General features: G+C 34.5%; 1 protein-coding gene across 2 annotated transcripts in view; it reads right to left on the minus strand.

The window, feature by feature from the left end:
* The window catches only part of ADGRL2 (adhesion G protein-coupled receptor L2), a 630,223-nt gene that overhangs the window by 36,862 nt on the left and 568,309 nt on the right, over window positions 1–25,052 (minus strand). For both annotated transcript variants that reach the window (XM_046010332.1, XM_046010339.1), the window contains 8 exons: window positions 20,220–20,329; window positions 14,585–14,596; window positions 12,860–13,660; window positions 6,004–6,297; window positions 5,359–5,462; window positions 4,300–4,485; window positions 3,461–3,499; window positions 385–568 (listed from right to left, as the gene is read on the minus strand). In XM_046010332.1, the coding sequence (XP_045866288.1) occupies window positions 385–568; window positions 3,461–3,499; window positions 4,300–4,485; window positions 5,359–5,462; window positions 6,004–6,297; window positions 12,860–13,660; window positions 14,585–14,596; window positions 20,220–20,329 (1,730 nt within the window). The remainder of the gene's footprint in view (window positions 1–384; window positions 569–3,460; window positions 3,500–4,299; window positions 4,486–5,358; window positions 5,463–6,003; window positions 6,298–12,859; window positions 13,661–14,584; window positions 14,597–20,219; window positions 20,330–25,052) is intronic.

A 25,052-nucleotide genomic window follows, 5' to 3' on the forward strand; every position in this document is an offset into this window, starting at 1 on the left:
GTGTGCCTAAAATATTTGATTTGGAGAACACATTCCAAAAAGTAATTTAAATTCATTAGGAACATATTACATAAAATGGAAAAGCATTTGCCACAGTTCCATAGCAAGTGCTTTCATTACTTACACAATCTATATTCTGGCATTTAATTACTCTAAGCTTCTTTTTCAGTTGGGGGTGGGGTGGGGAGAAACTCTACATAAAACCAACTTTTAAAAGATATAGACAGATTTCAGCTTTTGCATTAATTTTTTGAACTGTGATCAATAATAATTTGATGAAAGAGAAGTCTGGCCCTGGGAAAGAACAGATTCAGAAAAGAAGCATCGTTCTCTTAAACATTTATCTTCTAAATCAAAATTAATCCTGACAATGTACTCACTTACCGATATTTTCTGTAGGCATTGAGACCCTCGTTGGTTCTACAAGATTGTCAGCCAGGACAAAAGCTCCTTCTTCCAATGTGTCAAGTAACATTGTTGCTGTATGAGCTTGTTCAGAAGAATTCATGTGTTTCCAGGATTCCAAAGCTTCAGGTCTCAGAAGATTGTCCACTGTGTCCACAATTGCCTGCATCCATTAGAAAACCACCATTAGTTTTGACTGCTTCTAGTACCAAGGTGATTTTCAATCACCGACTAGTGACAATTGTAGTATTTATCTGTCATTATGATTTACTCTTATTTCAAGATGGAAGAACACCTGAACCTGGCTGATTAGGAATACATCTTAGCATCTCAAAATAAAACTAACTGAAGATTAGCAGATTGCCACTTGATTATAAAGCGTAAACGTGAAAAGATGGCTTGTGGATACTTACCTAACAATATCTCCATTGTCAAAGAGAAGCCCAACCAATGTCAACTCTTAACCTGAGGTATTAATGCTACATGCATGGTCACTCCTATTTATAACCTCAAGGTTTAAATGTTCTAGATAGAAAACACTGATGTCTCTGGAATAGCCTTTTATTTATGCCTGAAAGTTACACCATACTGTTTTTTGGAACCTGAACTAAAGTAATAGCCAAAATTGTGCCTTAGAACATTGGTTACTTATTACACCATTGAGGAAAAAACCAAGATGATTTCAAAGTTCATATATTATCTGTGAATATTTCACTTTTCCAATTCTCTATCCAGCTAGAAAACACCTGAGGGTACACCTTAGTTGATAAACAATGATCTGCTTTTATGGAAGAATCAAGAGATCATTACATTTAAAGCCTATTTGAATAATTTAATGAAAACTAATAGTTTAATGAAAAGTTTTAATGAAATATTAAGAAAAATAGAATAAGATCTTTATAAACATCCAGGTTGTACATGTTCGTATTTGTAGGTTTCGTGTATTACCATGCAAAATAACAGATAAAAAATAAAACCCAGTCAGCTAAGCAACTGAAGGCAGGCCTTTGTACTGATACTTACTATAGCTATATACTGACCATGGCTTGAATAGCTGAAACCACTAAGTTTACTTACTTACTCTACCCCATTTACCCAGTCACAACATGTCATTAAGACCATACATAAATTGTTTTATTAATCTATTGGTAATCACTGAGGGAAAAGAACATACATGGTGCAAAGAACAACAACAAAAATTGCTAGTTTGCAGTACGATATTGAAATAAGCAGGGGGAAAAGTTGTGTGAAGCTACTGTCAGAGTAAGAGTAATTAGCTTAATCCATCTTAATATCCTCGTTCTGTCTGCCTTGGGAGCCCCCACAACCTTCCTGGCAGGTGGAAGATACTTCCAAGTGGCGTTAAAGGCTTTTCTTCCCTCTCTCTAATGGGAGACGGAATAGTCAAAATGCGCACAGTAATACTGCCGCAGCCATTAACTAGAGTGGAACCGAAACTGGTCTGCCGAGGCCAGATTCATTAGTCACCAAGAAATACAGACTGGAGTCTCTAATCTAAGTTACAAATGAATCCTCCGCACAAAGTGGGAACTTGCTTCATTTGCATAGTGTAAGTCAGCTTCTGATTTGTAATTTAAGGAGTTTTATTAGTCTTATCTGAGCAGAGAAGCTCATTTGAGGGATACTGAAAATGACACTGGTCAGAAATTAAGGTCATGCTGAAACTTACTACATACACACATAACTCGCTGATGACATGCTTTTATTAATTTGAAACACTATTTATTACCATTTGTACTTTTCTAGCAGAATCAAAGACGATCATTAGCCTAATCATATTCCTTAAGTAGTCTCTCCCTGCCAAAAAGAAAAAGCTATTCTTTTGCCACTGAGATATATGTCCTGGGCAACATACCAATTATTACATTTCATACATTAACTAATACCTTAAAGGTGAACTGAAATTTTCAGTACGACAAATCTTATACACTTCAGCAGTTTTTTCTTTGCCCCCATTAAACAGGCTAAAAAGGACATTCAGAATATTACTACCTAAAAACAGACTTTCCCACCACCTTTTCTTGTCAGGTTCTGGAGTCCAACAATGTCTATTTGCAAACTAGTGACATGCCTTCGTTCTTTCGTTCTTTTTTTTTTTTTTCCTTCTAAATCTTGCTGACCAAAACTGGTAGCCATGGCTTTTGAATAAACTCTATTCTACAAAACTGCAAGCTTCTTTTGTTTTGTTGTCATATGCATATGGGTTAGTTCTTACGGTTTGATTTACTAAGGATATGGTCCTCAGATGGGTACGATTAGAAAATAACCATCCCCCTAAAAGAAACATCTAAAATTCACATAATAAAACCAAACGCAGCTGGTAATGTTATTCTGATCTATCACACACAGAACTAGAATGGCATAGTCTACTGTCGGCCTCAGCATGCTTCCTATTACTTGGATATACCAGGGAGAAAAACCTGCTGGAGTGAACAAGGATTCTGAGCCAAACAGTGGCTTTCTGTTTCTATTAGCCTGATAAAAACCAACATAGAACATACATTGATAACTCTGTCACATTATTTATATTCCATTTCTAGTAACCCATCCCCGTATCAACCTGGCTCTAGAAATGACTCCTAAAAATTTCAGGACAAAGCCTATTTTATTTAAGAGTACACCACAGAGATAAGAAAGCAGTGACTTTTTCATGCACATACATTATGACTATACAGTCTTTGATATGATAAACTGCCAAGAATATATCATAGCTGTTTTACTCAAGTTGTTTTTTAATCCACAGAGATGACAACAGGAAACAAAGAGACTACAGGATTACTTTCCAATTCAGAGGATATTTCATTTAAATTCTTGTATGTTTGGATGAATGGAAAAAAAGCAAAAATTATAAAGGTAAATTATTTGCTTATTCTGAGAGTAATATACCTGAGAAGAGTCAACATTTGTACAGCTGATATGGGGCACATTATATAATTATCAAAGACTGAAATACATTGGATCATGCAGCAAGATGATAAAGCGTGGCAGGTAGCTGAAGAAGGGAGAAAGCAGGGTGACAGCACAGGAGAGATACCTTAAGGTAAGCCCTGCATGTCTTCTCTCGTTTTTGGAGCTTTTTAGTGAAAGAAAAGAAAATCAGAGGTTAGATTTTGTCTGTTGAAAATGAGGAAAAAAAGAAATCCTCAAAACTTAGGCTGGTGTTCCTGATTTCAAAGTTTGTTATGCACGGTGGTCCTCTGGATTTTTGTGAGTTTACGCTGATTGCCAAAACTGCATATTTATAGTTCATAGCTGCATTTTGTTAAGTGTACTAATCCAAAGTATCACGATAAAACCAGAACAAAAATGTCTGTTTTTTAACCCTATAACACCATATTACCCACAGATTTTGACTTAATATGAATCTCCTATGCTTGTTTGGTAGTATGGTTTAAATAACAACCACTTTTTTGTCATATTAGAAAAAATTAATGGCACTAAGATACTATCCTCCTAGAGAGGGAAACATGCCCTTCTCCCAAAACCTGCAAGTGAAAGCAGTATTGTAGTGGATAACATTCCTCTGTGCATTACAATTTTAGTGCAACCACAAAAGCTGCATGTATTAGTGTACAGAGTATATGAGACATAGAACACATACTCTCTCCAAGTGCAGATAATGCATTCTTAAGTGGGAGTACTGACCACAATCAGGCAATGTCTGCCACCAACTAAAATCTCCCTAGAAATTTTACCTCCCCCCCTCATGTTGTTCCTTTTTCAACTGTAATTCTTTCTTGGGAAATTAACCAAACTAGAAATTTTGTTTCTGATTATATGTCAAGGGGGCCAGAGGTTTGGCAGTCCAGTGCTAGAAGAATCAAGAGCTGCCATATAAAATGTCTGATTAAGTAACAGGAAATTCCTACCTACCTTGTTATAACTCCGTCCGGCGGAATCCTTTTCACTAGGTTTCAGTTCCTGCAGCTGTGCATCAAGAATGTCCACCAACTGCTCCATCAGTCTCACTGAAGAACTCACATCCCCAGCAAACACCGGCCCTTTGGTATGTTTAGCCAGTTCATTGGCAAGACTAGCAGCATTTTCTCCACTTCTGATCTGAAATGACAATTTATATTATCTCAGTATGATTTCTTGCTCTGTTTGCGGCTTCTTGTTCTTTTCCTGAGTATCTTTGTTGTGGTGAGAGAAATATTTGCAAATATGTCAAAATCTGCAACTAATTGAGGCCAGTAACTTTCTCCTTTCATATGATTTCATATGATTAAATGTTCTTAGATCCTCAACACACAAAAGAAATTCTTAACCAGACCTTTAAAAGGAATGAAAGGGAAAAAAGAAAACCAGAAATCTTTTTTTAAGTTTTTCAGATAGCTTTCTCATTTCACTGCCACCCATTTGTAAACTGCTGTTTAAAAATCTTATTTATTCCAATGATCCAGAAATTTAAATTAGAATGTAATCAGTACGATACTAGGAGTTATTATCTACTCTTTGCTTGCATTTCAGAAAGGTAGATGACAAAGGGGAAACTAAAATGTCACCGCACTGCATTGTAATATTAAAGTTACTGATGCCTTTTAAAGTCATTTTTACTTATTCTATCATAATCATCTGTGATATAAACATCTGCTTGCATTCTGTGGATTCAGTTGCAAACTTAATGGTATTTGATTTATTAGGCCAATGGGCTATTTGTCTTACAAACATCAAAAGAAACAGAACAAACTGAATATAAATGAAATCAAGCAAGTATCTACTCATTAAAAAGCTTAACTTAGAAAACAGCATGCCCCAAAACATATGTAACTTTGAATAAATAGTTTACAGACAAAACTATACATGATCTTATTTTTTTTTACTGAACAAAGAACGATGAAGCCAGTTTCAACATACAAAGCTAAATTATTTATGTTAGACGTTAACACCCTTGATCACCAATGTGTATCATATTAAAAGGTTCCAACCAACCTTCTGAGCCAGCTGATTTACCCAGTGTGAGGTACAGTTGCTAAGATCGGGGCCCTTAGGGTTCCATGTTCCAGTGGAAACCATGCAGAGATAGGAGGCAGTTCCTACAATAGATGTAGAAAACAGCAGTGAAATTGAAACCATTTTTCTGCATGCATTCAGGAAATCAGCTACGAGGATACCACACTACATGTTAAACTTTGAATAAACACCAATGGAATTGGTTGACAGTAACTGACAAAGAGTAGGGTATAATGTAGATTATAAACAGTAAATATAAAGTCAGCATAGAAATATCAGACGTTTACAGCAAACAAAGAGCCCTTGATTTTCTTGGGACTTAATCCAAAACGATACTTGCAATGAGAAAGGCAGCCTCCCTGGAGTCCATGGGCAAAAAAATGTCAGGCTTGACCCCTACAGGTCTTCAAGAGGGAGAGAGGTAATTCAGGCCTGACCTTAAATAACTTTTACTGTTCATGAGCCTTTAAGTTATCTACCAATGCTCTATTACCAAAGTTAATAAAAACAGTAAAAGAATAAGCTGTCATAAACGTCTCTCTTTCCTCGAAATCACTTCAGTGTAATTCAGAACCTACTCACACTAAATTTAAAAATATAAGTTTGGCATTTTACAAGAACTACCTCTTGTTCCCTTGGGACAAGGCCGTTCAACCATCATTCCCCTTTGTGTCTGAGGCCACTTTATCCCCCTCGCGTCTAATGCTTCGCAGAATCTCTCTGGCAGGGGAAAAATATTTGTTACAGGAGGAATTTTGGTTGTAGAAACTGCTGGAGGTGGTTTTGTCCCCTTGCTTCCTTCCTGTGATCCAGCTACAGTGGTGCTCATGGGGCCTTTCTGTGAAGTAGTGCTTGTGGTTGATACTGTGGTTTTGAACGGCTCAGCTGAAGAAGTTATTGTCACAGCTGTGGTAGGCACTATGGAAAAAAGATGAGTATATTAATCTCACACACACTCGCACTCATATCCAGGCACACACGTGAATGTGTATATGCACATATAGAACACAAAACCCCTCCCATCCAACTATCCCAAAACCAGTAACATGAGAATTAGTGGGAACACCAGTAAGGTTGGAAAAGAATAAATCCCCTCATTTATTCCGATTTATTCATATTGTTGGCTAAGTAATGGTAGTTTAGACTTTACTATGGATTTTTCTGTATGACTCTAATTGTCTTAAGTCTACTTCTAAATAAAATATTTGATAATACAGCTTAAGTATACTTCATCATTTATCATCCAACAGAAACTGAAGGATAGTTTTAGTGTCTAGACCAGGTATATGTTACTACAAAACAATACAGAAAAATTCTTTTTTTATATAAGCGCATACCCTGTAAGTAATCAAATTCAAAGCATCAATAAAAATCTGACAATTACATATAATTAGGACAACAGAAAACTGAGTCACCCATTCTACATCTTGCAGGAAAATAAATACTGTGACATCTTTCCACCCAGCAGCCATTCTTGCTTGAGAGATTTTTGAGCATGCCTGATTAGATCCAAACAGAAGATAGGCTTGGCATGCTTGTGCTGTGTTAGTAAGGAAACATCTGAGGCTTCATTAAGCATATTTACATTTGAAAACGTAGGTAGAAAAAGCAACTAGTTCTGGTCAGAGTATACGATGCAATCTCTTATCAGGATAACAGGTTAGATCAAATTATGCCTAATTTGAAACCAACCCTAAATACCATACTGACAATACAGAGTGTAAAAGGAACTACAGTTACACATTTGAAATTATTTTAAAAGGTTATTTTTTATTTCCAGCATCATTTTCAAACTGTCTAATCTACCAGGTTAAAAAAAAAATGGAGCTTAATGTTTCCTTCATTGATTGCCATTTAATTAGTTTTAACAACTAAAATTCTGTCACTAAAACTTTAATGCTATCATTTAAAATCTATTAGGTGATCACACTGAAGTTTCATCAACATTTACAGATAACTGGCTCTTGAAACCTTATACATATGATGCTTTTAATAGAGTATAAGAAGTTAAAAAACTATTTTTAAACATTAACTTTTTTATGCTTTCTCTATAATGCAAGAAACAAACTAGAATATTAAAACTTAAAAAACAAGTTCCTCTTATCACTAATATGCTCATTATTTTAAGTTCTGGTTCAAAAGTAGTTGTTTATGTAGTATGGATACTATTGACAGAATATTCTAAGTCCATCACAAAAAGTAGTGTGTACTTGTTTAGAGTTCGTGAAGAGTGAGAAACTTCTTGTCAAAAAAGGCATACACACTTTCTACACCTTTTTTCCTTCTATCTCAAGAGAAATTTTTTAATCATGTGTTTTATTTCTAGGGCATAATTTATTGACCATATGAGAGATGCTGTGTCAAACATCATGTCTAGCCAGCTGCTACAGAAACCGATTCAAACCTGTCTCTTTTTCTGTAAAGCACTTGCCTGACATCTTGTTAAACCTCTGTAATTTTCTTTTGATTACAATGCAGCCAGGCTTTCAGTGCTTTCTCAATTAACATTTGTCAAAAGCATCACACTCTTTTACACAAGTGTCAAATGACTGCCTCTGAATCAAATCTTAAAGAGTAGTGGGAAATTGGAGCATAAACGAAAAGGACAGAGGAAAATGGTTTAGTGCCACACCACCTTATGTATCCCTTGACACGGCACTAATTAGTATGTCTTTAGTCATGGAAATATGTCTTAACAATACTACAATTAGTGATCTGCTAGCTAAGCATCAGGAAAGAATCATGATAACTGAGTCAAGGTAGGTAATAAAATGACCTCTGATAAATGCACAAAATTTCTTGCCACATGTGAAGTAGTGCTTATGGTTGATACTGTGGTTTGCATGTGTTTTTGATAATAAATTTCATACATTTTCACCTTCTGCTCATCAAAAGTTTAAAGGGAATCAATCTTCTTCAAAGATAAATCAAAGAAATATTGGGACATCATGAAAAACCTAAAAGTAAACTTGTAAGTGGCAAAATCAAACACTTTTGAAAGGCCATCAGAATTTCTGGAATTTTGCAAAGCTGAAGTTTTGCAACTTTACAGAAAGCAATTTTTTCTAATGATGAAGCCATAAGCGCAGAGGTTGTTTCTAAAAATTAACATTTCTTCCATAAGTGAAGACAGGTCCCAACAGGGCATCTGATAGTGATAAAAGCCGGCACTTATTCAGCATTTATGTACCAGATGCTTTGTTAATCACCATTCACGGATCATCAGATCATCTTATTTAATCCATACCACACAACCCCATGAAGTAGCCACTATGATTATCTTCCTTTTACAGATGAGAAAATTGAGCCATGGTGAAGGTTAGGCAATTTGCTTAAAGGTCACCTGGACATACTCTTGAATGTTATGATCTTACTTTTCTAGGCAAAAGATTTTCATAGAATCTGGAAAAAGTATGGCATCCCACAAAGTAATCTGCCCTTATTCTGGAGCATTTAACTAATACTTTTCTGTGTAAATCTCTAAAACAAGAAAAGATGTGGGAAGATAATATAAAATACTAGAGCAACAGATGATAAAAAAAGTTTCATAATGTAACTTACGTGGCAAAAGATTCAAAACTCAAGAATGTCCTATAAATTGTAATAGAAAACATGGCAATTCACAATAGAATTGTATCTCAAATCTAAACCTTATTTTACAAAGTTCTGTCCCAGAGTTATCAGAGTGTCATATCAAGCATCCAGATTAAGCGACTTAGCACTCTGCTTACTTTTGTCATTTGGGTATAGAGACCGAGAAACAGTACTAATAAAATGCTCATAAACATATTTAAGAACTACCCTTGAAAATTTCAACAAACACATACAGAATGCCTCAATTTACTGTGGTAGTGCTTACTAACAACAGCACCCATTTATCTTAAGGGTAGTGCTTCCCTCACCGGGGTCCACGAACTCACTCATTGTTCACTGAATGAACTCTAGTTATAATGAGTCTGTAGCCTGGAAAGGCAGAAATGCATATTCATTAAATTTACCTTTATTCAAAGTCTTTCATTGACCAATCATTATCGGTGGACAGATCTTTCGAGAAATGTGTATTTTATGCTAAACATTTCCTAAATAAATAAAACTAACTACTTCTCTTGATAAAAAATTTTCCCTCATACTATTGAAGTGTCCTACTTCATAATTACTCTAAAACAAATATTCAGGAACTGCCAAAACCCAAGACACAAAATTTTTTCAATATTTGGGAGGGACGCCTGGGTGGCTCAGTCAGTTAAGTGTCTGTCTTCGGCTCAGGTCATGATTCCAGGGCCTTGGGCTTGGACCCCAAGTCAGCTCTCTGCTCAGCGGGGAGCCTCTTTCTCCCTCTCTACTCCGCACAGCTTGTGCGTGCTCGCTCTCTCAAATAAATAAATAAACTCTTTAAGAAAAATAATATTTGGGACATCAAATTTGCAGACAAAGTAAATATAAAGCAATTCAGATTAAGAAACAGAGTTAAAATAGGACTGAAAGTTTTTCCTAAACCTACTTTAGAGGGGGAGAAGGTGAAAGGAAATAAAAAGCTAGTTTAGAGAAATGGAGCAACTATGTCAAGATAACATAAGGTTAAAAATTCAAAGAAAAAAAAAACCATGTATCTGAAAACCATGATTAGGGCAAAGAAATAATATACTTGCCCTGTTAGGAAGGAAGAGGCTTGGGTTTATAAAAGGGGAAAAGTTTTGAAGCTAATAGACTATGAAACGTCCACAACAAAAATTGAAATGGTAATTTTACAGCATGCTGTATACTTTAGAAACATACACAGTAGCAAATCCAGTACATAAGGCTAAATTACAGCCAAACCAGTCAATCATTGTTTTATGACGGCTAAAGACCTGAATTCTCTGACTGCTCTGTCCTATCAGTTTTGTGGATCTTGCTTCAGAAAAGCTGAGAGTGGCTTATTGATTTGACCTAAACTGATGGGCCAGAATAATTCTGCAAGGCCCCATCTACATGCATATAGATATCAGCTCATCCGAGAGAGACAGGAGTCTCTAAGAGCATGTGAAGATAAATCAAAATAGAGAATATGTTTCAATCAGGAGCAAGAGAGATTTGGTCATATAAAACTTGGTATCACTAAGGGTTTAATACGGGGCCAATAAGAATTTTTACTTTCTGGGAATATTTAAGAATGGCTAACTATATCGGGTAACAAAACCCAGTTGTGGGAACACAACTACCAAATATGCCCAAGTTTCCCATTTACAAAGCTGATAACTGGTTTTCAAAAAATATCTAAATTACTGAAGACTTTTTCATCTGAAATGGATCAAATTATTTACTAGAATATAAGCCACATATGGAAAATTACATCAGTACTCCTCTTGTATTCACAAAGTACTTTGTGACAAGTAGACGGGGCAATGATTCTTTGTTGAATTGAGTTTATACTCAATTTATTCACAATCTTTCAGGTGTTGCCTGATTATGAATTTTTTTTTAAAGTATTTTATTTCTCTTTTTCCTAATGGAGGGGGAAGAGATTTACTGTTGACCCAAACAAATGTAACAGCTGTGAGAGTAACACAGGTTACAAAAAAGATTAACACAGAGATCAATATACAATGTCAGATTTTGTCAATTCCTGAATTCTGCCTTTGACAAACTTAGAGGATAAAGGAGAAGGATGGTACTAGCTCTTAGAAAAACAGCTGAGACACTGGGGGCTATGGTGAGTGCTGTGAATTGTGTTAGAATGATGAATCACGGATCTATACCCCCGAAACAAATAATACATTATATGTTAATTAAAAAAGGAAAGAAAAAGAAAAACAGCTGAGATACAGAAAACGTCCCAAATTGCTGGCCTTATGAGAAAAAGATATGTCTAAATTTAAAAGTAAATAATTCTGGGGCCCCTGGCTTGCACAGTCGGTTGGTTAAGTCTCCGAATCTTGGTTTTAACTCAGGTAGTGATCTCAGAGTCCTCAGATGGAACCCCACGTCAGGCTCTGTGCCCAGCACACAGTCTGATTGAGAGTCTTTCTCCCTCTCCATCTCTGCCCCTTCAGCTCATGTTCTTTCTCTCTCTCTCTCTAAAATTAAATAAATCTTTTAAAAATTTTAAAAAAGTAAATGATTCTATGATATTATCCTTGAAGATTTAATTGCTGAAAATTTAACAATGGACATTACTACTATAAATTTAATGCAAAAAAATTCCAGACATAAGTGAATTAGAATAAAAGGGGTCTTGCGTTAAGTCAATTTGTCATTATTCTCATACTTTTTAAAGAAAAAAAATCACATAATTTGGTATACTATAATGATTCAATTTAGAAAGTCAACTATAAAAAGTTGTGACTTTTGCTTTTAAGGTCCTTTCTGACCCTATTACAATATTTAGAACTTAGTAACAGTATATCTTAAAATATGTTTAAGTACATGTAATTATGTTTAAGTGTGTCGAGTGTATGTATCGCTTTGACAGAAAGATAAACTAATTTCTTTTTCACCTTGTTGAAGAGATTGATTTACTCATTCCAAAGAACTTCTTGGTTCCTAAAATTTTCAAGTAACTTAATAATTGGAAAATTCCAAATAACTTGAGTATATTGAAATATTCAGATCTTTAAAACACAAATATTACTGTTCAAATAGAAAAGACTTATAATTAGTACAAGCTCTGTAACAATATATGAATAGGTTACTTTTATCATGAGTATGAGGTAATCTTGTTTTAATGAAATATTCATTTAATTTACCCTCATAAATTGTTTCCCACAGAACTGAATTCAGTTCATCAACTAAAATATATTTCCCAAGATTTCACATTACTTTCTAAAGTAATGATCCTCCACAAGGATACCTAAAGAGAACACAAATCGAAAATGTTAGCTGATCCATCTTCATAAATCATCACGTGGGATCATTTAATACTTAGTCTATGTGTGACAGTTAAAGTCAAAGAAATATTTATTTAAAACCATCACTAATTTGTCAGGAAATAAAAATGTGTAATTTTACTAGGAGGATGTTAGATGACTCCCTCTCCTGTCCGGACAGCAGATACCAAAACTTCAGAACATTTATGCCTGACATTGTACATCAAGTCTAGCAATTCTCCTGGGACTTCCTAACACACATTTCCCTTAACCACTGGCGCCAAGAAGTTAAAAGGTCTACACATAGATTGTAATCAATTCAGAAGTCAGGTAGGAAAAAAATAAAACAAAACACAAAGCTAACAGGTTTATAGCTGGTATTATATTTTTAGCAATGAAAAACTGAACTGACCAATGATGCTACAATTTTCTGTCATCAACATTTAAATGAAAAAATTCAGAGAAAGAAAATAGGCCAAACTAAGGCTAAAATGTACCCACTATGTGACAGCATGAAATACATTATCCTTTGAGCTTTGACTATGAAAAGGAGAAGGAAACAGACAGGAAAAAAACTTCCAAGTCTTTTAAAAATAAGCTTAAAGCCAAAAGCATTAGCAAGCAAACATTCTTACCTTGGGCAGGATCAGGTGGACCAAACTCCAAAGAATATCGTAAAATGAAGTTATTGTTCCACACGTAGAGCTGGTTATCTCTAGGATTGTAATCCACTGCAGCAATATACTGGTATTGGTTGGGGAAGGGAACATCTACATATTCTCCTCGGTTTAATCGGGTATTGTAAATGTAATCGATTGCATTCTTGCCTGTTTCACTCTCATTGTCTTGGTAAACTGACCTGACCACATAGAGGACTCCGCAGATCATAAAAGCATTTGATGCAGCACGTTTGTCATACACAGTCTCCCACGTTGCTTCAAATCGAAGAGTGTATGGATTTAGTTGGCTAATAACTATCATTCCATTGTTCTGTTCAGTGGCGTAAATGACCCATAAGCCATTTTCATCAACTGCTAGGTCGATATCAGTCTTCCCTCCCCATCTATATGGTGAGGTATCGTGATAGTTGGCATAGTTAATTATGGCCTCTCCACTCTTAATTCTAGTCCTCAAGTCAAATTTCACAATGTTCCTGGTTCTCTCTTTGTTAAAGAAGACAGCACCATCATACACCACAAATCCAGTACCATCTACTCGATTTGGAAGTTTATATGTCGTTGTTTGGCGACTATTTTGGAAATCTTCTAAAGAAGCATATTCTATTAAAGTATCAGTACGATAGGGAGTCCAGGGCATGAAATAAATTTTATCTGCAGCCTGAAGAGGGTCCTTGCACCAAGCACCTGCCTTTTGTTCAGCTTCATATATACATGGTGAATCCACAATTGCTTTCAAGGTCCCAGGGCACACAAAAACTAACAGTCACAGAGAAAAGACAACAATTAAGCCAAGTTAAAAAATGAAACAGGCAAACACAAATTTTAATGATCACAAAATCAGAAGAGAAAAAAAGTGTTTTATTAACATTAGATTTAACCAAAATTTATACTTAATACAGTACCACCCTTCTTTCCTCAAGTTACAATAATCAATGTACCAGCATACAAAGTGGCTGGGGTTTATTTTCACACATACAAGCCTAAGTTTAAGACCATTCATAACTGAGCTGACAACGTGCATTTTTGTTACGAGTTTTTAATCTTATAATCTGGTAATATTTCAAAACTTTGAGCTTTGTGTGTAACAGTGTATGAAGTACTTTATTTTAGTCCCAACTTTGTCCCCTTCCCTCCCCTATCCTACTTACAAACCCCCAAAAGCAAAACACTAAAATAAAGGAAATAAAATAAAAACCCAATGTGAAGGCTTATTTAGAACTTTTATAAAAGTCAGACTGAAAACAAAGGTGCTTCAATTGAAGAAACATAAATATTCAGGAAATGTAATTAGGAACAGAGAAAAGTAAATACAAGGAAAGCAGTGATGAAACGACCGGGAGACCCTGTAACCATGGCATGCTATGGAGAGGGTTCTGGAAGCCAGGCAGGATGACTCTTTAATAATAAAATATCCAGGGGTGTCAGAAAAAAGAGATAAAGGGTGAAAAAGAAACCCAGAAAAGAGCAGCTCCCCCTCGCCGATTTCAGAATTTTTACCCCATCACCAGATTTAGCAGTCATATAATTTCATCGTAAACAGTCGACTTCTTTATGAGGTGCATTTATGAGATCCTGCTGATTATTTTAATGTCAGGAGTGTTGTGGAGGGAGGGAAGGGAGGGGTGACATCCATAAGGCACATAACAGGGAGCTGGGGTTCAGACTGTAGACGTTATTTACCTTTTTGCTCCACTTCTATTTTAAGCATCGGAAGAAAAACAAAAAAAAGTGCGAGGAAAAAAGAAAAAAGATTAAAATAAATTGGCTATTAGTCTAAGACTGAATTCGTAATAGATGCTAAATATAGGAAGAATAAGAGTTGTACTACTTTGGATAAAGAGAAACACACAACAGGAAAACCTAGCAGGAGAAAGATTCTAAAGTTACATAAAAGAACATGGATCAATCATTTTAGTAGATTAAGGAGGCAATACAAATATGTTGGCATGTTGCTTCACTTAGTGTACCTGAATAAATAATGAAACTCTTCACTAATGCATGGTATATATACTCTTGCCTTTCTAAAGTCACTCAGCATTTTTATCCAGTTTTACTTTATATACGTATGCTACAGACACAAATGCATGCAAAAGTGTATCATCCCCATCTATCTTATCATATGAGCTCATTATTAAATTGACTAAAATCAGGCAAGCATAACAACAAGGAAAATATATCATAAAAAAACGAAACTCAATTTTGGAGCTTAGGTCAAAATTAATGAATATTGATACGGTTATATTTTAACACTTTCCCAAAGACATTTATGTAAGAATAAATATATAATTATGCATCTTAGTACTTTTTAATGTCTCTTTATTATTTTCCATTTCCAGAAAAATCCATCTTAATCATAAGGAAAAAAATGCCTCCTTTGCAGGATATATAAATCTCCCCTGCTACCCCAATAAGGATTCTGAAGGGTGGGCTAACATAGTGTCTTTCTTTCCCACCAAGAATTAGTAAATTTACTTATTTAGGTTTATATATACTTTACAAAATAAAATTCTTACTAAATTCCCTATATTACATATCTCAAACTTGTTATATTAAGTCTAAATTTTTTTTTAAAAAAAAAGTAAGCAAAATACATACAAGGAAAAAGCAAGCACAGTAGGCAAGGAGAAAAAGGAAGAAAGAATTATGGTTAGCTTATTATGACATTGTCTACCATCATCAATTTACACAGAAAGCAAGCTGGCATGCAACAACAATCATACCAAGCATTCAGAGCAAATACCTTGACTCCACAGACCCCATAAAAGGTAAATGCTTTCATAAAACAAACCTGATTAGTACAGTTATATGAGAGAAAAAATCCTCCCTCCAAGAAGTCTAAAGAAACGGATTACACAGTTAGGAAGGGTGCTATATAAGATTCTTGTTCGTAAATAGAAGTCTAATAATTACAAACCATAAAACACTATTTTAGATTGTATGTAGGCTCTGAAGTATGTTGCCTGAATTTCGTAAAGTGACCAGATTAATGTCTGTGATTCCCCTCTTTCCTTATTAAAATGCATTAGGGTGTGCTAATATTCTATCTCCAAACTGATTACTCAAAGACACTGTAGTTGCACATTTCATTAAGATGTCTTAGCTTGATTAATTTTTAAAAATTACAATAATTCATCAAGATTAAATACTGACCTCCTAAAATACCTCAGGGAGAAATGCCATACAAATATTTTGCTACAGGAATAGCATATAACCCTCTGCATTAAGGAACACCACCTCCCCATCCAACTTGGTCTATTTGACCACTTTCAGGAAACATACTTGCCCTCTAATGTGTAATTCTGACTATATCCAGGAAAAGTAAGTTCAGCATTACTGATATGAAACAGTTCTTTTTTATAAACCAGTAGGCCTAAAACTATTCCTCAACGAAGAGCAATATTATACCTGTTTAGAATCAATAACGGAAGGGCGTGGTGGGAAAATGAGGATAAGAGAAATTATTAGTCTTGTGACTTCTCAGACTATATTTATATACAGCCATATTCTTTTTTTCAGGAAAGAATGATTTTACTGAGTGAATCAATTAAATGTAAAGGATGGGAATAATACATTTTAAAATATGTTACATATTTAAAACAGAACTTAAACTAGTTCATTAAGGAATGTATAAAAATATATTTGTTTCCATTTTTGAAAATGGCTAGGCTTTATTATGTGATACACTAAAATGAACGTGCATTTGCTTAGCACAATATTAAATAGGGAAGTCTTTTGCGATTTAACTAATCACTTGAAGAAAAGAAAATGTACAGAAGTTGTACGTAATTTAAAACTGATGAAAACAGAAGTAACACCCAAATGTAAAAATAAAAAATAATTAAATAAAACTTTGATGACTGATGAATCATGTAAGATATGGATATTGAAAACAAAATTCCTTACATTATGATTTTTATGAAAACCCAAAGGACAGAGATCTGTCAAACCAGCCAAAACTTCATCAACCCAGAAGAATATAAAAATACAATAAAATTAATGAAATCAGCATTCTTCATCACATGCCAAATGTATATTGCAACTTGTTTTAAAAGACTGTATGAATTAATTCATAATAATACATTTGCTATTCTATAGACCAAACATAAATACAACCCACTAACATCAGTGGAGGACTAGACGGATATGCAAGAAACAAAACTGCCCCAGACAAACTTAAGCCTACATACTCTGTATCTGAAGTGACACACTATTTCATTTTGAATAATCTCACATTGATTCATTAAAAACTTAATTAATAGAAATGGTTATTTTCTCAGACAAAATTTACAGCTAAAATTATGGTATAATTTGTATAATTTAATGATAATTTGAAAAAGAGGGCACAAATATCAAAACCAATCTTGCCTATAAGGTACGAAATTCTAATAATTATTTTCCTTTAGCCTATAAGATCCTTATGATTTCTTTTAAATACATATACATTCAATTACTAACATTTCTGTTAATGATAAAGGATAAGCAGGACACATACATTTTTGACACAGGCATTATCTGGGTAGGTATAAATGTAATATTACATGTAATATTACATGTGTCTGTCTATAAACATAAAAAGTAAAACAAACAATGACATTTCTAATAAATTCTGTTGAGTAAACAAAAATCATAGAAAATTTCTGGATTTTTTTTAAAAAGGAGCAAATGTATTTGGATGTGTAAACCGCTCGAGAATTTGCTCTGGATAGAAACTGGCATAAAGGGGCTCCTGGGTGGCTCAGTGGGTTAAAGCCTCTGCCTTCGGCTTAGGTCATGATCCCAGGGTCTTGGGATCAAGCCCCGCATCGGGCTTTCTGCTTGGCAGGGAGCCTGCTTCCCCCTCTCTCTCTCTGCCTGCCTCTCTGCTTATCTCTGTCTGTCCAATAAATAAATAAAATATTAAAAAAAAAAAAAAAGAAACTGGCATAAAGCCAGATGGCAAAAGACATATAATTAATGCTATAGTGACAATTTTTATCAACTATATAAAGTTTGAAAGGGGTATGCAAATGATACAAAGTACTAAAACAAGAAGGAGGGGCATCTGGGTGGCTCAGTAGGTTAAGCATCTGCCTTGAGCTCAGGTCATGATCTCAGGATACTGGGATAGAGACCCACACTGGGCTCCCTGCTCAGTGGGAAGCCTGCTTCTCCCTGGCCCACTCCCCCTGCTTGTGTTCCCTTTCTTGCTCTCTGTGTCAAATAAACAAATAAAATCTTTAAAAAAACAAAAAAACAAGGGGAAGGGAAAAATACAGGCTTAAAATGAAAGTATAAGGGATGGGTTTAATAGAAACATAAAGAAACAAAAGGAGAGGAAAATAAGGAAAAGAGATAAGGAAATACACAATCATACCTAATGTCAAAACAATTCAAATGATTCTTCGCATTAAATTTCAGTATTAGTGAAAATCATGCAATAGATAGTGTGTCACTACTGTACAGTATATAGGAATTATAATTCTATTCTTTAGCATGGAATAATTTGGGGAAAAAAAAAGCCAGACTTATTTCTGCCTCGTGCAAACATCTAGAAAGGTAACAGCAAATTAATTACTGGTTTGTTTGTTTTTTTTTAAGGACAAAAACTAAAAAGAACAAATACTTCTCTGAGTATAGCTATTTGCAAGTTTAGTGCACAATATACAATACTTCTGGAGAACTGAAAAAGTAAAATTTTGAAAGTTAGATGTTCCAGAAGATATCCACATTTTCCTTTCTAAAACAGCACAAGAAATAACTTAAGAGTCTGAAAATAATATTTGCTTAACACTGTTCTTGGTCTATAGACTAGTTACAGGAACTGGCTCCAGAAAGACAATTCTTGGCAGCTCTGACTGATTCCACTGTTTGAGAATGGATGCTGTATTCCTTTTCTAATTTGAGGACAGAAACCATGATAAATTCAAATGAAAGTGACTTTATGGAACAAAATTTTGGTTAGCTCAAAAGAATACAATGTTCCTCTAGTGGCACAGGAGTATGATTATGTAAGCCACCAACACTACACACAAGAGAAATAATATAAAGATCAATGCACTCAGTAGGCTTCCAATCCTACAAATGGTATAGAAAATACTGAAAACATAAAAAGCATCCATTTCACAGTAACACAGGAACACAGAGCGGGGATGAAAAGAAAAGATAATCTGTGTTTGGCCTTTAACTGATACCCACAAAAAAACAATTTATCGAAACTGTGGGCAGAGAGGAGAGAGCCCACACCTTTCACAGGACATATTAGAATGTATTACTAGCACACTGGACATACATTTATCTGAATTCAGTCCTTTGGTTTTAAAAATATTGATAGTTTGGACATAGAAATCTATCAGGAATAGTGATCTAGCTTTTGAGGTTCTGGAAAAGGCAATTTCATTATTTAGTTTAAATCCATCTTTTTAAAAGAGGGAAGTGTATAAAACTTTCTCAGATCATTGCTGCTAAAGATAATTGCTGCTAAAGAACTTCAATTCAAATGCCCATGAATCAAGGTTTCAGGATACATTTTTTTTATTTGAAAAAGTAAAGAACACTATTAAACAAACTAGCTTATGAAAATTACCTAACATACTGAAACTTTTGGTTGTCTAAAATGCTTTTTTCTACTGAAAGGGCAGAATACAATTCAGCAGTATGAATTCTGAGGTTAGGAGGAAAACTACACAGAATTAGAGTAGGAGCTTAAGACTACTTATGAAACTTCCGCCTGAATTTTAAATATCCCTCTACAGGATCTAATGGATGTTGTCAAATTAAAAATAGACACATATGCAAGGTTTTGTTCTATCTATTTTATTTACTCTTAAGATTTTAACACTGAATCTGGTAAAAGAAATGCTCCTGTAGGGACAAGGAAACAAAAAATGGAAAGCACTTGCCTCAGTTACTACAATGGTAGCTTTTACCGGGCACTAAAGTTACCACAACAGCAGGTAGCCATTCAAGGAGCTCACGATTAAAACCGAAGTCAATTCCTTCTTTAGAGAACTGTGAGCCAAACCAATTTGTCAGCAACTGGTATTGGGCAAAAGTACAGATTTCTATCTGCCCTACTGAATAGCTAATTCAAGTTTGTTTTCTGGAAAAACACTAGTCTTAAAAGCCAAACACTTAAGAACACAGACAGACACTTGGCCAGCATCACACTGTGGCTTCCTTCCACACTTCATGAAGCTAATTGGAGGCCCGAGTCTGTTAGTGCTCTGCATGCATAATGGTTTTGTAGGCCATAAACATATGCTTCTTTCACATGTGTAGTCTTTCAGCATCAACGAGGAATGCTGGAGAAAGTGAACATCACAAACTTCATACTTACTGTAAGGGACACATTCATACTGGACTTCAAGATATTTGTATGTTCCAGGACAGGGATCAGGAAATACATCTGACCCAGTAACTACTATACACTGTGTTCGATTGTTGCACCTAGAAAACAAAACAAACCAAACTTGTGTAACATAATCATTAGTTTGTTTTCAATAAAGAAATCTAATACAGAACTGATTCATATTTTCTTTAAGCAACTAGTACCTTAAAACAAAAAATTCAACTGGTATTAGGTTGCTCCACATTATTAACTACAGAGCCATAAAAATCCTATTTTTTGTTGTACTATTTCTGTATCATGGGCCACACTAAATTTTCATTCAAAGTAATAAGAAAGTAAAAGTTCTCTATTATTCTACTATACATCAATTGGAATTTTTAGCATTTTCGACATGTACGAAGAAAAAAGTATACTTGGCATGATTAAGAACTAAAATAACAATTAAAAAATGATACTATGGTTAAACAGAAACAGTCAGAAATTGAATAGCTTGGAAGTAAGTTCTGAGAACACACTAAAAGAAAGAAGCAGCCAGGTTTTTAGGTTTATCCATTAAATCCAGTTTGTGTTAACGTTTTCTATTGCAGGGGCTTTCTGCACTCTTCCGTAACAGATACCAAGCTGACAGATCACACCTTCAGTGCTCTGGCTTGATCGATGACAGAACACATTTAGAGCAGTGAGCACAGTGCCTGGCACATATTGTGTCTAAGACTGTTCTAACTCCTGTCATGTTCATTGATCCCCACATGCTTATACTAAATATAACATGACTATGAACCTAGGTTCTTCTAAATTAATACTCTCTGAAATAGAATGTTAAAGAGAAGGGCACCAACATGATGTCTAAGATGTCCTATTTATTAAGTATTTTATTTTTATGATGTCACTTACTCATCAAGATTATTAGGATTAAGGTAGAATTTTAGGTAAGATGATATTTATTTAAGTTCTATGAATTTTCCAAAATGATCTTTTTATAAGCTTTATAAAGGCAAGAACCACTTCCCTTTATAATTCGCCCTGATTACAACTCAACGGAATGTAATGTTTACAGGGTTTTATTATATTTTCAGGTAGTGCATAAATTAAGAAGGCAAAGCAAGCAGAACAAGAGCATTATAACAAAATTTATTTAACAATCTGAATACCAAATATTCTTAGAGTGTATAAAATAACTGGACTATAAAATGGCAGATAAAGAATGAAAAAAAAAAAAAAGCTCCGTCTTTTTTTAGCATGACGACTAACGAAGACAGTGGAAGGAGACATGCATTAAAGAGAGGTAGGTATGTTAAGTCATGAACCCTTGCAGCCATTTCAACTCAAACCAGGCAGATTCGTCCTTGAAGAGCAGCAAGACCTGAAAACTCTTACAGGATCAAACAGGTAAGTTTTATAGGTCAAAGTATATACAATAAACTTCAAACAAAAGTCCTAAATATTACATGAACCGCAATACTGCTTGCACAGATATTAAACTAATGATAACTTTCATCACAATTTATCTAGAATACTGTATGCTATTTATTTTTAAAAACATACCATATAGAATAATTTTCAAAAGCACAGACAATGGAAATGGTGCACAACATCATGTTTTACTTCCATTATCTGTATTTCTCTTAAACTGGTTCAATCATCTGAAGAAATTTGCCAGTGGTTCTCCATTTAGTGTAAATGAATTATTTTCACATGAATCACATAACCAATTTCATATCTTAAAACTTTAAACAGCTGATGAACTTAAGATTTGTCAATAGATCAGTATCTAATATTTCATATTTTCTTCTTTCTTAAATTTTACAACAATAAGAGAGTTCACCACTTTGTTAGAGTTTCTTGATCTTCCAGGAATTCTCATCCACCACCTGGTCCTTTCCTTCCTTATACTGACTTACACCTGCAAGGATCCTCCCCATTTTCTCATTCTCATACTTATCAGAAACAAGCAAATCTAAACTCCTATGATTTGACATCCCTGTTATGGTATTCCCTAGTGTGCGTTTTACAGCTATTCGACAAAACCCTGCCATGTTTTCGGGAAAACATGGCCAGAGTTAAGGGAGTTGCACTCAAGGTTGAAATGGACCAAGACTGTGAAGGATTTTGGACTGGGGTGAAAGAGGATATATCCCAAAGGATTTAGGAATTTATATCATTAAAAAAAAAAGAAGTATATATTGGGGTACCTGGTGGTGCAGTCGGTTAAGCCTCTGACTCAGGTCTGATCTCAGGGTGCTGAGATGGAGCCCCATGTCAGATTCCGCACTCAGCACGGAATCTGCTTAAGATTCTCTCTCCCTCTCCCTCTGCTCCACCCCACACCCATGCATGTATTCTTGCTCTCTCTCTAAAGTAAATAAATACATCTTTTAAAAAATAAAGAATTTATCGACAATTATCCATTTTCCCCAGATGATCAGATAAATAAATATGAATATAATATGGGATCAAAAATATCTTTTACTTGGGGAAGCTGGGTGCCTCAGTTGGTTGAGCATCTGCCTTTGGCTCAGGTCATGATCCCACATCGGGTTCTCTGCTCAGCAGGGAGTCTGCTTCTCCCTCTCCCTCTGCCCTTTCCCCCTGCTCATGCTCTCTTTCTCTCTCATTCTGTCTCTCGAAAAAACTAAACAAACTCTTTAAAAAATATCTTTTATTTCATACTTTTCAATGCCACAGGATGTTTGCAAGAGGTATACAAGGGATAAGTATTCCTTCTTCCACTTCATTTTGTTTAAGAGAGACCAACACCATAAAATGAAGAATAACTATTCATATTTACTTTCTCTGAACTTTTTTGCATTAGTCATCTGACCACAAATACAAGTTCAAATGAATGTCAAAAGCAATTACCACAGTTTATATCAACCATATGGTTTTTATTTCTTTTAATAATCACACTGTACAAAACATTTACTTTATGAAAGCAGAAAGTGATACAGGGTTATAATCTTAAGTAAAATGAAGGTAAGGAGGCTTAACGGAGTTCCCGAAAAAAAAAAAAAATTATAAAGATTTCTAGAATTCAAAGCTTCCCAAGATGTCAAAAATATTCTTTTTATATACTGGAAGTACTAGAAATTGATCTTGAGAAAAAAATGGACTTAGGGGGCTAAAACAGAAAATGATCGGCAAGAAGAGAAACACAATTTTAAGAAGAATAAGACTGTCAGATTTGCATACCAGTATCATGGGAAAGAATACCTAAGCTTTTGGAGAACCAAGTGATGGAAATAAAATACAATTGTGTACATTCATTTATGAATGAAGAAGTGAGAGCCTGAAGTTTTCAAATTCAGTTAAGTGTGGGGACACAAGGGGAAAGAAAATACCAAATGTGAGCTGTTAGGACTGAGAAAAATCTGAAAATTCCTTAACCAGTATATTGTTAGTAAGACTGTAAAACTATAAACTGCTATCATTTAAGAAGATAGGGAAAGAGAAAGCGATTAGCCACAGAAGCAAAGTAAATTCTCACCAACTGCTCTGCTTCAAGTTTTCCTTCTAATGAAAATGAAAAGGTACAACTAAGCCAAGAAAAGAAAGGCCTTCAGTTGCTTGTATTCTTAGTCCTGGGGATAGTTCCTGGCTTGACTTTCTCCCTCTTCCCCCATAGAAAAAGATTTATCAGTAAAGGCATGGCTTCTATTAACTATTAGATTATCGGTATATTTTGGTAATATTATATGGAGTCACTGTTAAAAATCTACACTTAAACGTTAAGCATAAAAAATTAAGTATGAATGAAAACAAGGCAGAAGAACAGGGTTTTTTTAAAATAGGTGCATCTCATTTACGCCCATTTTTAACAACAGAAGGAAGATATAATCTTTTCCTAAATATTTGCCAGCTAATGAAAATTTCTAACACTAAATAAATCTGGAAATAAAATTTTTGACAATCTGTGAAATTACACCATGTTTCCTAGGAGAATGTCTTTAAAAATAGTAACAACAAAAAAGATCCACTCTAATCACTGTAAATTTTTCTATACTCAACCTCTGACTTTTTTATTAAAACAAATTTTAATAAGGTGGTTCAACTACAGGAAGAAAATAATTGTTTTTAGAACTCGAGGGCATAAAGGCAACCCTTGCAAATAATGTCTAAGCAATCTCTGGGGTATAATGTATGCTTTAACACCAACCAAACAGTAGATAAATGTAGAAGTACCTAATAAGCACTCAGTCTCAAAGTCTAAGCATTTAATCATTTTTAATATTTAAGCACATTTCCAAAAATTTCCAAAAGTTGTCATGTACAGACAAAAGGCTTATTATTTTACATCACTGTGTTAAAACCGCTGTTAAAAATATTACCTATGTATTATTTCTACACATTATTTTAGGTTGTAACTTTCTATCATTTTAAATATTTTTTCTACTGATTTTCTTAGTAATCTAAAATATACAGAGTACAACACTCATCCTGAGAATTCCACGTTAACTAAAATAAATCCAATAATAAATGCTTTGTAACATTATCAAATTCAAACACCAGAAGAAAAGTATTATTTCTGATATTAATATTCGTAAAACTTACATTTTAATCATAAAACCCATCATCTACAATGATGAAAATCCTAAATCCTACTTTATAGGTCAAAAAGCTGCTTTAAATGGAGCAAAAAAACCCTGAATTTTAAAAATTAGTTTAAAACTAATTTATGCAAGTCTTTCTACTTTAAATGGAAAAAAATATTCTACTTAGGAATGAAACCAAATGTACATCTCAAGAGCTGATGAAAATAAAACCACATAATTTTGGAGATTAATACCTATTGGTTTACTTCCTGTGCATAAGGGGATGACAATA

This window comes from Meles meles, chromosome 1, assembly GCF_922984935.1.
Source record: "Meles meles chromosome 1, mMelMel3.1 paternal haplotype, whole genome shotgun sequence".
Lineage (NCBI taxonomy): Eukaryota > Metazoa > Chordata > Mammalia > Carnivora > Mustelidae > Meles > Meles meles.